The following is a 12965-nucleotide window of genomic DNA, read 5'->3' on the forward strand; positions in this document are numbered from 1 at the left end:
TTCTCACACAGCTATTGAGGGCATAATCCATGGCCGGTTTGCATTGTCCTTTTACAGACTAGATTTAAGGCGATGTAAAGTCTGTAATCATCTAATAATAACACTCAGCCTTCAATCTGTCACGCGAGAAATAAAGAACAACGAGAAACAGTCAACAGCAGTGGGCACCCAAGCCCCATGCTTAGAGGAATCCTCTGGTCAGAGCCGAGAGAGCGCCTGAGTGGGAACAGGTGTGGCCAGCTCTCGGCATGGGAACCTGCTCCTGTGCGCCCAGAGGTGAGCGTGGGGGTGGGGGGACGGACCAGACTTGAACATGTCCTGGCCACTTCCTGCTGAGCAGTGTCCTCCTTGACCTTGTCCTAACTCTAGTGTTTCTCATCTTACTTTCCCTTAGAACGTCTCAAAGATTGATAATGGCACATTTCTAAAAAATGTATTTATTGGGGCGCCTGGGTGGCTCAGTCGGTCAAGTGTCTGACTTCAGCTCAGGTCATGATCTCACGGTTTGTGGATTCAAGCTCCCTGTTGGGCTCTGTCTGGAGCCTGCTTTGGATCCCCTCTCTCTCTCTCTCTCTCTCTCGGTTTCTCCCCTGATAGTGCTGTCTCTGTCTCTCTCTTAAAAAATCTTTTATTTATAAGTTTATTTATTCAGAGGCACCTGGGTGACTCAGTTGGTTAAGCCTCTGACTTCAGCTCAGGTCATGATCTCGCGGTTTGTGAGTTCGAGCCCCAAGTCAGGCTTTATCCTAACAGCTTAGAGCCTATAGCCTGTTTTGGATTCTGTGTCTCCCTCTCTCTCCACCTCTCTCCTGCCCATGCTCTGTCTCTCTCTGTCTCTCAATAATAAATACACGTTAAAAAATTTATTTTTAAAAAAAGTTTATTTATTTTTGAGAGAGACAGAGACAGCACGAACGCGAGAGAGAGAGAGAGAGGGAAAATCCCAAGCAGCTTCTGCACTGTTAGTGTAGAGGCTCTAGCCCACAAACTGTGAGTCACCTGCTTTCTAAAGCTTAGGAAATGTTCTATATCTCTCTTGGCAGGTGGAGGTAACGCTTGAGCATATGAGCCCATGCCCTCCAGACATGAGTTCTCAATGTTCCGTTTTGTTGTCTCAGGATTAGAGGAAGTCCTTATAATAATAGTGATCATGTTCAGTTACAAGTCAGTAGACATTTACTGAGCAGCTATTATGTGGTGTTGTAGAAAAAGCATTTAGGCGCCTGGGTGGCTCAGTCAGTTAAGCGTCTGACTTCAGCTCAGGTCATGATCACCCGGTTCTTGGGTTTGAGCCCCACATCGGGCTCTGTGCTGCCAACGTAGAGCCTGCTTCGGATTCTCTATCTCTCTCTCTGCCCCCCCCCCCCGCTTGTTCTCATTCCCTCTGTCTTAAAAATAAGGAAGTATTAAAAAAAAAAAGAAAAAGCAAAAGCATTTAAAATTCTGCAAGTGCTAACTATGTGCCTGGTACTGAACTAGGCACTTGTATAATACTAACAATAATGGTAAGTAGACTTAGTAAGTACCTGTATGATGCTTGGGGCTATACTAAGCACCTTAGACATTGTTACCATTTCCATTTTACACAATAGGCGACTGAAGCACAGAAAGGTTGAATAACTCACCCATGTTATAAAACTAGGGAATGATTTTCTCATTTTACTTAGATGTGAAATAACTTCCCAAAGGTCATATAGCAAGTGAGAAGTAGAATGAGGTAACCTAGCCCCAGAGCCCTGCGCTCGAGATTTAGAGTTAAGTAGGTTTGGAGTTAAATCCCACCCTCTCCACCTACAGCTGCATGACTTAAGGGAAATTACTTGACTTTTCAGAGTCCTAGTTTCCTTATCTGTAAAGAGAGATATGAGATCTACCTTCTGAACTTTATAAGGATTAGCCATTAGAAATAACGGCTCTAAAGTGACTAGCATAGTGCCTGGTAGACAACAACATGATTAGAAATTCATTCATCCAAATGCATAATCACTCAGTATACACAGGTGTGGCCACCCCAGTTGTTAAAATATTGAAATGGTTCCATGCCAGGTGGCAGAATGTCTGCCCCAGGCCCCTGAGTACACCCCTTCCTGGGTCACTCAGCACCTCTGGCAGGAACCCCCCATAACCCCCAGCACTGCAAAGGCCTCCAGGCCTCTGTTATGGTGGTTAGTGCCTGTGTTGCACATTTATTAAATATTTTCACTATCTTCTGGCTACACATATGAGATGAGTTCCTGCCTCCGATGACAGCACAATTTGAAAGGGGCCCTGAACATGACAGAAGCAAGTGATGAGAGCAGTGCTGAAGGAAAGGAGGTGCGGTGGCAGATGGTGAAACCTCCGGCTCCTGAGGATCAGGAGGGCTTCCCCTAATGCTTGCTCTATCAGTGACTTGGTGGGTGGGTGGGCATCCCAAGTTGTAACTACAGTTCCGATCTTGTGTTTTTGTGTTTTTCATTTTTCCTACCTCCACCTAGTTCAGGCCTTCAGGACCCTTGCCTGAACTCTCACAAGGGCTTTATAATTAAGTGAGCCTCTTTATAGTTCAGTTGTAATTAAGTGTACTGACTGTTCTAGAATCTAGTCTGTGGTTTTCTTACTCAACTACCTTAGGTAGCTCCCTGTGGCCCTGTCTCCTCACGGAGGCATTCGTGACCCACTGTCCTGCAGCTCTAGCCTCTGTTTCTAGCTGTTTCCACTTACTATAGGTGGCTGACACACCTGGGAAATGATATGTTACCTATACTAGACTTTGTTCCTCCTGCTGCTTAGAACTTGTGAATCCTACCTCAGGTTTTTTCAACAGTCTCTTCAAGTACAGCTTCTTTCTCTTGTCTGTGTCTTCCCTCCCCAGCCTCTTCTCCCATTCTAAGGTCTTGTGTGGGGGTGATATTTTTCTAATTAACATACATTGATAATTTCTTATATGCCAGGCTATTCTAAGAGCTTCACATGTGTTACCTTGTTTTGTCCTCACAAAAACTCTAAGAGGTGGGGACTATTATTATCTCTAGTTTAAGATGGAAAAGACTAGGGGCGCCTGCATGGCTCAGTCAGTTAGGTGTCTGACTTTGGCTCGGGTCATTATCTCGCAGTTTGTGGGTTTGAGCCCTACGTCTGTGCTGACAGCTGAGAGCCTGGAGCCTGCTTAGGATTCTGTGTCTCCCTCTCTCTCTGCCCCTCTCCCACTCATGTTCTGTCTCTTGCTCTCAAAACTAAATAAACATTTAAAGGAAAAAAAAATCAAAAGATAGAAAAGACCAAAGCACAGAGAGGCAAAATAACTTTCCAAAGGTCACACAGCAAGTAAAAAGTGGAGCTAGGATTCTGACTCAGGAAGCTTCCCTTCAAAGCCTGCACTCAAGTGTTTTAAAGTGACCAATAGCTGTCAGGGTGTCTGGATGGCTCCGTCAGTTAAGCTTCAGACTCTGGCTCAGGTCATGATCTTGTGGTTCATAAGTCTGAGCCCTGCATTGGGCTCTGTGCTGATAGCTCAGAGCCTGGAGCCTGCTTTGGATTCTGTGTCTCCCTCTCTGTGCCTCCCCAGCTCTCTCTCAAAAATAAACAAACACTTTAAAAAATAAAGTGACTAATAGCTCTCAAAGAAACAGAAAATAGAAGAAAAAAATTTCATGTTATTACTCAAAATATATGGTTTGCTTTTGTAATTATTCACATGATTATTTTATCTCCTTTATGCGAGCTGAAAATTCCTAGAGGGAAGGAGCTCTGGGTCTCAGGGACTGGTTCCTCAGTTACCATTAATAAGTTGTGGCATAGGCAATGTTACTGAGCCATCACATCTTCTGGAGGCCTCTTGATTGTGAATTGACCATTATCAAGCCCACCTCTCACTATTTCTCCTAATCAAATATCCCACTTAGTCAAACCCTGGGGCAGGATCAGACCAACTATTCCATGTGGATTCCAAGAAAGCTGTGCTCAGTTTTAGGATTCAGACTGTGGCTGAGAGTTGTCATTTTTTAAAATTTTATTTTAATTCCCGTAGAGTTAACATAACAGTGTTATCTTAGTTTCAGGTGTACAATACAATGATTCAACAATTCCATATCTCACCCAGTGCTCATCACACATGTGCACTCCTTAATCCTCATCACCTACTTCACCCATCACTCCCTTCCCCCCACTTCTCCTCTGGTAACCATCAGTTTGTTCTGCATAGTTAAAAGTCTGTTTCTTGAGGCACCTGGGTAGCTTAGTCATTTGGGCATCTGACTTTGGCTCAATTCATGATCTCACAGTTCATGAGTTCAAGCCCCACATCCGGCTCTGGGCTGACAGCTCAGAGCCTGGAGCCTGCTTTAGATTCTCTGTCTCCCTCTCTCTCTGCCCTTCCCCCACTTGTGCTTGGTCTGTGTCTCTCTCAAAAATAAACATTGGTGCACCTGGGTGCCTCAGTTGGTTGAGTATCTGACTTTAGCTCAGGTCATGATGTCACAGCTCATGAGTTTCAGCCCTGCATCAAGTACTGTGCTGACAGCTCAGAGCCTGGAGCCTGCTTCAGATTCCCTCCCCCTCACTCTTTCTGTCCTTCCCTTGCTTGTGCTCTCTCTCTCAAAATAAATATTTTAAAAAATATTTAAGAAAAAATTATAGAGTCTGTTTTTTGGTTTCTTTTTCCTTTGCTTATTTGTTTTGTTTCTTACATTCCACTTATTAATGAAATCATATGGTATTTGTCTTTCTCTGACTGACTTACTTAGCATTATACTCCCTAGCTTTATCCATGTAGTTGCAAATGGCAAGATTTCATTCTTTTTTATGGCTGAGTAATATTTTAGTTATCTTCTGCATAATAGGACAGATGTGTATGTGCTTTCTCCCTTTTAGAGGTGGAGAAACTAGAACTCCCGAGGTTCTGTACCAGAATCATCAGGCAGGTCTATGGAGCTTAGATGGACTAAATCAAACTGACTCTCCAGGAATCCAGGAACTGAACTCTAGTCCTGGACAATCCTGCAGTGATTCTGCCCTAAGGCCACATACTAAGGATGGTAAGATGGACTAAGTTGTTGACTGACCAGAAAAGTCTGGAACAGTCTTCCCCTGTATTTTTACCTTGACACAAAATAAAATTATGACATCATGATGGGAACACAGGACTTCTCTATTTGTTATTTTTAGAACTTGGTAGACTCTTCCAAGGGTGGACTAGTCAGTCCTTGTGTTGAAAAATCACTGTGGAGAACCCGCACCACCTTTCATTGTAACCGGTGACAAGTGTGTTTGTTCCATAGAGAACAAAGTGATAGATGATCGCTTTAGTAGAGAACCAATAACTTCGTATCTAGTCACAAATCCTTGATAAGCAGCCAAAAACTTAGTAGCTTTTAGACCCCTCTTTTTCTTTCTTAGAATTAACAGATGCTAAGAGTGTGTGTGATTCTAGGGTCGCAAGGCACTCATCCCAAACCAGTATCTGCTAAATACCTTGTGGTAATACTATTTGTTTTTGGGGGGGGGGCGGGGAGGGGAGTGCTCAGATGAAAGTTCCAGTGGCTTATTTCCCTCTGGTTCTGGCAAGCCAGCGCACAAGCCAGAATCTTTAACTACAAACCACAGCGTGGCTAAGCCTCCGCTCGGTCGCCCGCGGGCGGAGAACAAGCCCTGACCCGTCCCTCCGGCCACCGCCGCACGTCGTCGCCCCCTTTAAGAGCCCGCTCCGCGGGACTAACGTTCGAATGGCCCAGGCGCCCCACCTCGGCCTCCGATTGGCTGCGCGCGGCGCACGAGGGCGCACCGCCCAGCCCCGGAACGGTTGGCGGCCCATCGCGATTGGCGGGCAAGGGGCATATATAAGGCGCCGGGCGTGCGGGCCGCCTTCAGTTAGCGACCGGCTCTGGGAGTGGGCTACGGTCTTGGGGAGTACGAACGGGAGCCAGTGAGCGCGTCAGCGGAGTCATTTCTCGTCAGGAGTCTTCAGGTATCGAAGGTCCGCCCCCGGACCGAACTTGTCGACGCCTCTCGTCCCCTCCCAGCTTCCGAACGGGAGTCGGGCTCTCTCCCCTCACGTCCGAGGCAGCCCTGCGAAAGAAAGGAAGGCAGGATGGAGTTCAAACTGGAGGCGCATCGTATCGTCAGCATCTCCTTGGGCAAGATCTACAACTCGCGGGTCCAGCGCGGAGGCATCAAACTGCACAAGAACCTGCTGGTCTCGCTGGTCCTGCGCAGCGCCCGCCAGGTCTACCTGAGTGACCCGTGCCCGGGCCTCTACCTGGCCGGACCCGCGGGGAGCCTGGCGGCGGCGCCGCCGCAGCAGCTCGGGGAGCCGGCGGCCGGGCCTCCCGCGGGCTGGGGGGAGCCGCCCCCGCCGGCCGCCCGCGCCTCCTGGCCTGAGACCGAGCCGCAGCCGGAGCGCCCGGCCGGCCCGGCCCCGCCGCGGGTGGGCGCCGCGGAGCCCGCGGCCCCGCGGCCGGGCGCCGGGGACGCTCTCCGCGCCGGAGAGGCGGAGGAGGCGGAAGCTGCCTGGCGCCGCGTGGAGGGACCGCGCGCGGCGACGGAGGGAGGAGCCGGGGTCGTCGCGGGAGCCGCGGACCGCTGCCCCGAGGGGCCCCGCGGGGCGCGCCGCCGCTGCGGCTGCCCGCCAGCAGGGGAGGACCGGCCGGGGGCACCGGGCGCCTGCCCCCGAGTTGACTGCCGCTGCGCGCCGCGGCCGGCCGAGGACGAGCCCCCGGCACCGCCAGCCGTCGGCCCCCGGAAGCGCGGCGCGGCGGGCGTGGGTGGCGGCCCCGCGGGCGGCCCGGCGCCCGGCTCGAGCCCGCTGAAGAAGCCGCGCCGGAACTCGGAGGAGCAGCCGGGCGGGGCGGCGACGGAGGAGGAGGAGGAGGAGATGGAGACCGGTAACGTGGCTAACCTCATTAGCATCTTCGGTTCCAGCTTCTCGGGACTCTTGCGGAAAAGCCCCGGGGGCGGCCGGGAGGAAGCCGAGGGAGAGGAGAGCGGTCCGGAAGCCGCCGAGCCCGGGCAGATCTGCTGCGATAAGCCGGTGCTGAGAGACATTAACCCTTGGAGCACAGCCATCGTGGCCTTCTGAGCCCCCGGGTCCCGTTCGGAAGGAGGTTGAGCGGCGGGGGGCCCCGACGTGGGGCCGCGAGGACGGCCCGGAGACCGCAGGCGCTGGGCGCGTTGCGGGGACCGTGGGTGCCGCCGGGCAGCACTGACTGCCCTCGGGCTCGACGGCCTTCCCCCCCTGGAGGCTCGTCGGAAGAGGACGATCGTTAACTTTTGTGTGTAGTGTTCTGTCTGTGTACGTACGTCTGTCTTGTTGAATTAAGACCATTTTGTCCTTCTGGAATGCACCACCCCTTTCCCAGGGCTGAGGAGATCGGGGGCAGACGGGGACTTTCCTCCGCCGGCAGCAGCGAGAAGGAAGCGGCGGAGAAGGCCGGGGCTGGGGAGTTCCCCTTTCGTGCTCGGGGGCGGAAGGGACTTTACACACGCCCCTCACATGAAAGCTAGCCCCGCACCGGGGCCGGGAGTGGCATTTCCTCACAGGATTTCCTAAGACTAGAGGGATTTAGTCTGGAGCAGAGACCTGTATTATTTCGCTCTCCCCACCTTTCTGTCTCCCTGAAGAAACTTCCGTACCCTGTGATTACTCTGGGAAAAGGGAATCTGAGCGGCTCTTGTCTTCCCCACAGGGAAAGAGGGGGGAAAAAAAAAAAGCTTGATGAACTTCACAGAAGAGTTCAAGCTTGGAAATACGGAGTTTATAGAGAATATATCTATTTTTAAAAGCTCTAGATCAGAACTACTACACAGTGCTTTTAAAAAGTGTTTAATGAAACAGAGTTTACAGACAGAAGCCCTAAGTGGAAAGACCTTATGGTTTTGTAGATACGGTGACTCCAGTCTTTGTTGTATAAAGGTTGGGGGAGCTGACAAGGTTTTTGTACAGTATTTTCTCCTTCGTTGTATTGATTTTTGTATAAAAATGTAACTTTACGTGTCTAACACGTATTAAATATTTTGAAGCAACTTAATTGCCTCCTTGTCTGTAATCATCTGTCTGGGATGGGAGAGAAGGGGGAGGGGGGTGACTATGGTCCTAGCTGGAAAACTGTGGTTCCTTAATATCAGTCATGCACAGACTGGAGACATTGTTTGCTGACTTCGTATGTTGAAGGTTTCTCTCCTAGATTGGAGGACTGCTATTAGTGGCCATTAATATCAGTGGCCAGCCATTTTCTTGAACCCTGTCCCTACAACTGCCTTTTTTAAAGTCAGTTTAGACCAATTTGATTTTCTGAGCTCAGTCTGATGGTGTCTAATATTAACTTTAATGTCAACTTTTGAAGCCCTTCCCCTTTGCAAATGTTTTTACAAAAACATCCCTTTAGTATCCTGTTAAACTATATAACAGGCTAGCTTCAGCTTTGTTATTGGAAAAAACAAAACAAAACCTGACACTTGAGGGCTGCTAATTGAGGCTGACCTGACCAGTTGGTCTGATCCTCTGCATTCCGGTGGATGTCAGGATGGAGTTTTCAATGTTTTTTTTTTTTCTTTTATTGATTTATCTGTAGAAAGTGAAAGGAAATTGCTTGTGTCAAACTAGGTAAGGAAGGAGGGCTAGGCAAATTCAACTTAGCAAAACTTCTGATTTGCTCAGTCTTTGGGTCATGGTAAACACTTAGGTGATGACAGCTATGTCATCAGTTGGTTTCACTCTACTGCATTTTAAGAGAGCTTTTTGTCGGAGGCAACTATTCACTATTTCAGAAGCAAATCAATTAGCACACTATTTTAAAATATTGTTGCTAGTACTTTAAAAACTGGTATTGGTCTATAACAGCTTATAAATGACTAAGAGATGGGACAAATTGAGGAAAGATGAGACAAAGCTATTAAGTAAAGGTTATAGCCTTTATGGGGTGCCTGGGTGGCTCAGTCGGTTAAGTGACTGGCTGTAGCTCAGGTCATGATCTCGATGTTCATAGGTTCGAGCCCCGGATCAGGCTCTCTGCTGACAGCTAGCTCAGAGCCTGGAGCCAGTTTCGGATTCTGTGTCTCCCTCTCTCTGACCCTCCCCTGCTCACGCTTTCTCTCTCTCTCAGAAATTAAAAAAATATATATATATAGCCTTTGAACAGAAGGAGCAAATGAATGGTGCTTTGGTATTTCAAAAGTCTTGTTTTTTTTTTTAACGTTTATTTTTGAGACAGAAAGAGCATGAGCTGGGGAGGGGCAGAGAGAGAGGGAGACACAGAATCTGAAACAGGCTCTAGGCTCTGAGCTGTGAGCACAGAGCCTGATGCAGGGCTTGAACCCACAGACTGCGAGATCATGACCTGAGCTGAAGTCAGATACTTAAGTGACTGAGCCACCCAGGTACCCCCTTAAAGTCTTGATTATGTGAACTTGTGTCATAGATAAGTAAGCCAGTGCTTTGATTTTTTGCAACTCTATTAGTGATTCATTAAGCATAAGGAACTTTTGGCTTTATGCTCCATCACCATAACAATATATTCATAGAATTAAACCTTATCTAATCACGATCTTACTAAAATTGACATGGATTTCTTTAAGAGATTAGCTGTTTAAGTTCGGTTCTAGCCACAAGAGATCCATTGAGTGTTGACTGCTTAAACTGAAGAAAGGGTCCAGGGCCTTAATTTTGCAAATGTTTCCTGTTGCTAGAAAGCAATTATGCTTGAACAGCCGTCTCAGTGCATCTTTATATTTGAAAGGGGATAACACTGGTGTGTTTAGGAGAGTTGATATGTTTTGGGTAAGAATGGAGTTCCTGTTCATGGTTTTCACATTAAGAGAAACCATGGGACCATGTTTCTGCTTAATTTAGAGAACCTAAGTGGACATATTTGATAGGAAGATCCAGCTTTGAAGGAAATCTGAAAAGATCATTATTGGCTTTGTTGCAGAATTGTTGCAGAAGCAGTGTAGTGCAATGGTTAAAGCTTGGGCTCTTGAGTGAGACTTCTGGTTTTGGATCTTGGTTCTGCCACTTATTAGCTGAGGAACTCTAGCCACATTCCTTCATCTCTTTCTGCCTCAGTTTTTCCAAATGCCCCAAAAGTTCTTACTTTTGAGCATACATAGCAACTCAGTGTTTTAGTTATCTTTGTTAACTTAGAAGTGAATTTTGTGTATAAACCAGGTACATTACTGTCAAAGAATTGTGTATTATTTGTAAGAAAAGTAGTAAGGAGGAATCTATTTTAAATCTATCTGAATGCTGGGTTCATTTATTCTTTGGACAGTTGGCAGTTAGAAAGCTTAGTTGCATCAGCATGGTTTTGCTGTTCTGTATGTCTCACACCAACTCTGACTTTCCTAATTATATCAAGCAACTCTATTTTCAGCGAAGAGTAAGCAGGAGTGAAAACACTCAAGGAGCAAAGATCTTGTTGACATACAAATGCTTTCTGTGGGTGAGTAAAGAAAAAAAAGCCCACAGAGTTATTTCTAGCCTGAATTGCTAGGGCATAGAATGTTTCTTAAGCCATGTTAATTGATAGGTACTGGAAAAGAGCCTTCCCAGTGGCAGGATGAGGTTATCACACAACTAAATCAGATTCACTGTGACTACAAATGAACCAATAGTTTTAATACCTAGCCACTTCTTGATCACTCTGGGAGGGACCTTTTCTTTTGATCAAAGTAAGCTTAGCTGTGGTCTGGGGGAATATATATATGTATATATGACCCATAAAAACCAGTTGTTTAAAAAGTGCTTTTCCCTAAGGTACCTAGTAGAGTAATAATAACCTCTCCATCCCTATCATTTATCACTAATTGGATTTGGGGATGAGAAGTGGGAGGGAATGGGCTATTTAGCAACATTGGTAAAAATCTCAAACTTAAAGACCTAGTAAATATTGGGAATGGAATCAATAATGACAAAACTGCTCTTTTTTTTTTTATCATTGAATCTCTTACCTCAACTTGCTAGGTAGAACAACTCAGCTTAGAGCCTGTGAGATGGGGTCGAAAGGCTAATACCTACTGTGATATGGAGTTTGATGGACATTTATTTCCTTGTACTTTTTTTAAGTAGAGTTAGTTCAGTTCACTGAATAACCAAAGAACTTCTGATCTCTTGCCCTAAATATTCTTGTCCTGTTTGTGAATTTTTTATTCTTCTAAGCTCGCTTTTATCCCAGCAGTTACTGAAAGAAGACGAGAATGAAAAGAAAGCGATCCAACCCTCCCGTGACTATGAAAGAAGCCATTACTATTAGGTGCCGAACTCCGGTGGCAGTGAGGTCTGCTTCTCAGGATTCCTGGCACTCTTTCCAGTAATGAGCAGTTTGTTTCTCAGCCTTTGAACCATTATTCACATTTAAAATTCTACTCAGTGGAAAGCCATGGGAGGAAAAATACAGTAGAAGTAGACTTGATGTTAGGAATCATTGTGATCTTAACTCATGTCCTTGGAGTTTTTCAGTAACAGATCTTGAGGGTACAATAGAGAAGAGAGTATGTGAGAGCAAAACGTGTAAAAGGATACACGCATCTAGTAGAATATCTCCTTCCTGATCCAAACATGGTTTTTCCCAACGCCTGCCACCACCCCTTCCCCCAAAAGGAATGAGGGGTTTAAAAATAAAACCCTTCTCTAGCGCTCTCTCAGAGGAACATAGCCCAAAGCATCTTTGCTGGACTATATCCTGGGGTTTATCTCAGACCTTTGGAATCTCACAAGCAGGGAGGGAGAAGCCTCCTGGGACTGCATTCCTAAAAGGGCCTCTCCCTCTCCCCTGCTTTCCTGATCTGCAGCGGCCCCCCGCCACTGGATACTGCCCGCTTCTAGGCAGGTGAGACAGTATTGGCTATCAGCTTTTGAGAGCTGCCAGAAGAAGGACCGATCCCTGTCACTACCACTGAGCATCATCCGCAGGTAATTCTCTTAAGGGTCTAGCGACATTTCTTGGACAAAGTAGGCCTGTGACATTTCTTGATAAATCTTATTTTATATAATAAAGTTTTCTGGGACCTGGTCACAAGAGGCCCCCATGCCTATGTGAAAAGCCACATCCCTAACTTACAGAATGAAGTAAGACTCATCTTCCCCTTTTCTACCCATTCAGCACCAACGCAGACCTGGTTGCCCTCTGCTTTCTCCCTATGACCCGAGCCTCTGCCAGGCTGCCCGAGCCCGTCATTGCACTGGATGCCAAGGCAAGGCTCCTCTCAGTTTTTCTAGAACTCGGGGACGTGCCAAACACCATGTGTCCCCACCTGCTTGTTCTTTGATCTATTCAATGTCTCCAGTCTTGGGGCAGGGCAGCTGCTGGAAACTTGCTTTCTCTGAGGTAAAAGAAAACTATTGCCTCTGCTCAAAGCACTGAGGTTTTCTCTGAGGGGCAGAATTTTCTTTGGCTACTCCTCACACTTGATCCCTTTCCTGGATCCCATTCGAGTTTTTCTTAAGATTGATCCACATCTGCGTGGCTGTTTCTAGCCAGTCACAGCATCACCCTGCCCTTTGTGGCCTAGATAATTTCCTTCAGCGCCTTAGTTGTTACGTCTTTCCTATCTGTCTGTTTGGGCGCTAGTCTTCCCTCCCTCCACCCTCTCCGAAGGAGGCTCACATTCATGGTTTACCTGCGGAAGAGTCTGAGTGCTCAGGGAAGAGCTGTGATTGGGAGTGCTGCGGCCTGCCAAGATGGAGCAGAGGTGGATTTCTTGACCTTGAGCCGTGCAGCATCTCTGGAGACTCCACGCCCTGGAGATTAAGCCACAGCTGTGGTCGTCCAATCCTGGTGCCACGCCAGACCCCCAATTCCATCATAATAGCAGGGGGTGGGTATGGGAGTATCCATCTAGAAACAGGAGCAGCTGCCGAAAAACAGCCTGGCTTTTGGCCAGATGGAGGGAAGGAGAGGCAAAGCCAGGGGAGCCCAAACTTGGGCTCCGCAGTATTTCCGCTCTCCCTTTCCTGGAACTGCATGTGCCGCTTTTTAGAACAGATAATGAATCAC

The 12965-nt window shown here is 47.5% G+C and overlaps 1 protein-coding gene across 1 annotated transcript; it reads left to right on the forward strand.

Annotated features, from left to right (window-relative positions):
- The first annotated feature begins 5833 nt into the window (after positions 1 to 5833).
- IER5 (immediate early response 5) lies at positions 5834 to 7998 on the forward strand. The gene has a single exon (XM_039249308.1). It carries the CDS (start codon positions 6068 to 6070, stop codon positions 7052 to 7054), a length of 987 nt encoding a protein of 328 aa, XP_039105239.1. The 5' UTR covers positions 5834 to 6067; the 3' UTR covers positions 7055 to 7998.
- The last annotated feature ends 4967 nt before the right edge of the window (positions 7999 to 12965 follow it).

This window comes from Hyaena hyaena, unplaced genomic scaffold (genome assembly GCF_003009895.1).
Source record: "Hyaena hyaena isolate Hyena2069 unplaced genomic scaffold, ASM300989v1 scaffold_337, whole genome shotgun sequence".
In the NCBI taxonomy this organism is placed as follows: domain Eukaryota; kingdom Metazoa; phylum Chordata; class Mammalia; order Carnivora; family Hyaenidae; genus Hyaena; species Hyaena hyaena.